This window comes from Apodemus sylvaticus, chromosome 12 (assembly GCF_947179515.1).
Source record: "Apodemus sylvaticus chromosome 12, mApoSyl1.1, whole genome shotgun sequence".
Classification (NCBI taxonomy): domain Eukaryota; kingdom Metazoa; phylum Chordata; class Mammalia; order Rodentia; family Muridae; genus Apodemus; species Apodemus sylvaticus.
Genome location: NC_067483.1, coordinates 94,479,221 through 94,484,093, shown reverse-complemented (window position 1 = coordinate 94,484,093; position 4,873 = coordinate 94,479,221). Strand labels below are relative to the sequence as shown.

Here is a 4,873-nt window from a genome sequence, read left to right as displayed (position 1 = left end):
CTTTTCATTTTTGCTTTCAATATATCACAAATTATCCTAGATAGCCTGGCTCTTGTTCTCAAAGAACTTCCCATTAGTTCAGAAAGGAGTCAGAGATCTTTGTATCTTTTCCTGTGCTTTTCAAGCTTCCAAAGTACTGTCAAACTGAGTTTAAAGATTTAAAATATTAGGAAATCATTACTGGCATCATCTGAAATGGCTAGTATATGAAGCCTAATCGATTTGACGTATAGTAGGCAGGTTGTATTTAAATGTGTTATTTCTGATTACTCCTAACACTCAGCAAAGCAATAGAGTGCAATCTTCTGCAGTCACCTACACATCTCTCACTCACTTTGTCTTACACATATAAGACTCTACCTCCAAGTATTTTACCACTCTCCAAGATAACTGTAGGGGATAAAACATCCAGGAAGAAAGGCCTCTCTGAAATGCCATCCAATCCACACAGACTGACCATGAACTCTATGCAGTTGCAAAGGATAACTGGAAAGGGAATACAGAATTAAAAATAAATAAATAAATAAATAAATAAATAAATAAATAAATAAATAAATAAATAAAAAAACTTAAAAACAAAATTAGAATCGCAACATTTGCATGATTAATTTCAAGATAACAGGCATAAACACATTTATCTTGATTGTTGGGTCTACAACTTTAAAAGCCAGTTTCATGCAGAAAATTGATCAGGCATCACTAAGAGAGCAGTGTACGAATTGGGTTACAAAGTAGAACTCAGGAAGTTATAGCAGAAATAACTAGAAAGGAATAAACGAAGGGGGACATGGGGGCTTGAAGAGGGGAGGATGTCTGTGGAAGACTAGGGCTAGTATTGATGGAGGCCACTGAGAATTTTTGTTAATTTTATGGGCAATTTGATGGTCAATCTATTGGTCTAGAATTCTTGTGCTGGACCACTAATAAAATAATGGATTGGCTGTCATAATTATTGTTCTTACAGGACAAACTTTCATGAATTAATCTACAGCATATCTACCTATCTGAATTTAAACTATATATACATGCATTTATGCACACATATATCTAAGCTACGTGCTTCTGACCTTATATAAGCTACATAACCCACTCATTGACCAATGACGGTAAAAATCTATTCCATAACATTCAACTAATTATTATCTAAGTATTCCAGAGACAGTAAATTGATAGATAGGATGCACTAGGACATACAGGACCTGAGAAAAATATTGGGGAGCTGTCTATATAAACAATGTGATTTTAAAAACTCATGATCTCACCAAGTGTGGTTGGTACATGCACTTGAGAGACAGGAGGAACTTCAGGGCCAGTCTCAGATACATAATTAGTTAAAGACTACCCTTGGGTAACATGAGGACCTGTCTCAAAACAAACAAAACAAAAAAACCATGATCCCATGTGAGATGTAGTGGTTTATTGATGACGTTCTACAACAAATGGGTAGAGAATGAGAACAAGTACACATTACTTTACTGTTCGTCATTATACATGGAAAATCCATCAATGCCTACTCGTTGAGGAACTATTTCTCTGTATTTTCTAGTTTCAAATATCACATCCTTGGCTATCTTCACACTTCCCATCATAAGAAAAAGTAATTCTCTATTCTATATCCATGTTTTTTCAAAACCTGCTTGCATTAAAGAATATAGACCATTTCTTCTATGGTTTCTTGATACCATTTATTTGGAGCTGTTCAGATCCTCGACATCACGGTACTAAGCATGAATACTGACTAATGACTCCCAAGGCTGCCACTACATTTCACTGAGGATGACTACTAACAAAGGATTATTTAAAGTACACAGGAAAATAAAAATGCCACTGCATTTCCTGGTCGTGCTAAGTTTAGCAACTAGAACTGTACACTTAAACAGATATCTCAACCATAACTACTCTTGAACCCCTGGGCTGTTATACATTTCCAAAATGCCATCCTTTATACTGGGCTTCACCCCTGCCTTCCTTAGAGTACCTAAGGAGCACTTAAGGACAGTCCCATTCCCATTAACAAATACCTGTCCCTTTCTTTTGTTTTTTTAGCCCAAATTCAGAAAATTTATTTTGTTAAAACAATTTGATATCTTAAGCATTACTGAGCCAACGGGACATCAGAATAAAAGTTGTCTAAAGTAAAGGTACAGCACATTAACAAACAAATGATCCTTAGTCATGAAGCTATAAATGCAGAGTAGGATGGGGGGGTAAGAGGAGAGTTAATTCAAACTACAACAATCAAGTCTTTAAACCACCTTCTGAATGGGGCTTCTGGATTGTTCCTTTCTTCTTGTCACTTTAAGCTCCCTTAAAAGTATTCAATGGGGAATCACAGGAGGCAATGTTCTGTGAGTTCTTGAAGCTATACCAGGTACAGTCTGGCTACGTTACATGTGGTGGTTTCTGTATTTGTTTGGTAGAGTTAACCTATGCCAAAGCAGGCTCAGTTACCCCACCAGTCAACCCCCTGGGAGCTATAATTTCCTCCATATCCATCACTGTTGTAAAAGCCTCCATAGCTACCTCCACCAAACCCTCTGCTGCTGCCATGGCTGCCTCCACCACTGCGACTGTTGCTAGCACGGCCACTGCTGAAGCTGGAACTGCTGGCACCGCTACTTTGTCGATAGTCTCTAGCACCAAATCCTCCACTAAATCTGCTCTTTGACCGTCCACGACTGCCACCCTTGTAATGGTGTTCAAAAGCCATGTTTTCTAGCCAAGATGGCACTTCTTGTTTTGCTTCAACAAGAAGATCCAATAAATCTTTGGTAATATTTATGTTCCTCTCATTGAAGAATGAAGTGGCAAGGCCAAGGTTTCCGACACGACCTGTACGGCCAATGCGATGCACATATTCTTCGATGTCACTAGGCAAGTCGAAATTGATGACGTGTTTCACATTGGAAATATCCAGTCCTCTTGCTGCTACTGCTGTAGCCACGAGAATTGGACTTTTTCCTGACCGGAATTGGTGAAGGGCCTCTTCTCTATCTCGCTGAGATCGGTCTCCATGGATACTGGTACAAGCATATCCTTCGTGGTATAAGAAGTCCTCTAGAGAATCTGCGCCCTTTTTGGTCTCCACAAACACCAATATCAGGGAATCCTTGCCTGTCGCGTTCAGGAGGTCAAGAAGAAATGACCGCTTGTCTGCTTCTTCTACCCACACGACTTTCTGTGTGATGTTCTCAGAAGTAGACCCAACTCTTCCTACGGCCAGAAAGATATATTCATCCAAGAAATCCCGAGCCAGCATCTGTATTTCCTTAGGAAAAGTAGCACTAAACATCATAGTGTGGCGGACACCTTTGGGAGGCATGGTGTCTTGCTCAACTATTCTCCGTATCTGAGGCTCAAAGCCCATGTCCAACATCCGATCCGCTTCATCTAACACCAAGTATTTGCAGAAGTCCAGTCCGATCTTTCCTCTCTCCATCATATCTACCAGCCGTCCTGGAGTGGCTACTAACAAGTGACAGCCACGTTCCAAGTCTCGAATCTGCTGCCCAATATCAGCTCCACCGTAGACCACACAAGGCCGAACTCGAGACCGGTATGAGAATTTCCTAGCCTCCTCATAGATCTGCACTGCCAATTCTCTGGTCGGAGCCAAGACCAGGGAGATTGGATACTGCTTGCGACGCCCATACTTTCCATTCTCCTTCATGGCCCTCAAGGCCTCACCTGGACCATCCGTGTAGATCTGACTCAAGATAGGTAGAAGGAAAGCCGCCGTCTTTCCAGAGCCCGTCTGGGCGCAGGCCATCAAGTCTCTTTTCTCCTTGATAATAGGAATGGCGTGCTTCTGCACAGGCGTCGGGCGCGTGTAGCGAGTAAGCTCGATGTTTCCCATAATAATCTCTCCCATCTCCACGTCGCTGAAGCTCTCAATATGCGGAGGGCAGTTATTCCCTGTCGCCTCAACCGGGATGTCGTCGTACTTCTCAAAGTTAATCCCAGTGTTGCCTCCAGAGAAGAGTTCCTGCTCCAAGCGCTCGCTTGGGGGCAGCGGCTTGGACCAGTCGTCTTCGTCCGCCTTGTCACACCAGCGACTGTTCCCGCCCCGCTCGAATTTGCCGAAGCCACTGCGGCCGCCGCGGCCGCCGACGCCCTCGTAGTCACTCCGCCCGCGGTCGTCAAACCTTCCCCTGGAGCCACTTCCGCGGTCGCCGAAGAAGCTGGACTTGGCCCTCGTGTCGCTGCGGGAGCCGAAGCTGCTGTAGGCATCCTTGTCTTTACTCCACCGGGAGCTGTCTTTGTCGTAGGGCGCCTTGGCGGCCTCCCTGTTGCGCAGGTGCGGGGGGATGTAGCGCCCTTTGCTGGCCGCGCTGCCCCCGCTCTGGCTGTCCGGAGACGTCAGGTCTAGGCCAGCCAACTGCTGGTCCAGCCCGAGCTCGTCTTCCTCCGCCACATGACTCATCCCTGAAGAGTACGGGGAACTCTGCGCTTCACCTCCGCTGAGCTCTGCTTTCACCTCAGAGGTCCTCTCGGGGACAGCGGCGCTCCGTCCGTCCGTCCGGTGGGCGACCTGATCCCCCCAAAGCGCGCTCTGCCTGCCGGGCGCCGCCGCGGGCCTCTTGTCCCTCTCACGGCCTCTCTCCAGCTAACGCTATGGCTTCTGCCTCCCGCTCTTGCGCGCCGCCGATTTCTAATCTCGCGAGACTTCCCGGTCAGGCCCGGAGCGCCATCGCCCCGCGATGCGGTCACAGGGCCCGCCGCCCTCTCAGACTTACGGCCGCGGAACAGCACTCGGTTGAGTTCATAATGGAGTTAGGTGTACGCCGAGGCCCGGAGCCCAGAACATGGATCGACCGCTGTCCTGTTTCGCTTGAACTTCGCCTTCTTCCCTCGACGACGCGATTACCCGTGC

General features: G+C 45.8%; 1 protein-coding gene across 2 annotated transcripts; it reads right to left on the bottom strand.

The window, feature by feature from the left end:
* Positions 1 to 2,443: 2,443 nt before the first annotated feature.
* Positions 2,444 to 4,438, bottom strand: LOC127697497 (putative ATP-dependent RNA helicase Pl10). 2 transcript variants are annotated; one of them, XM_052200684.1, is made up of 2 exons: positions 4,331 to 4,423; positions 2,444 to 4,282 (listed from the first exon to the last, which is right to left on the bottom strand). In XM_052200684.1, exons 1-2 carry the CDS (start codon positions 4,421 to 4,423, stop codon positions 2,444 to 2,446), a joined length of 1,932 nt encoding a protein of 643 aa, XP_052056644.1. The 2 variants fall into 2 exon arrangements, with proteins under 2 accessions (XP_052056644.1, XP_052056645.1); XM_052200685.1 differs by having other exon boundaries at positions 2,444 to 4,438.
* Positions 4,439 to 4,873: the final 435 nt, after the last annotated feature.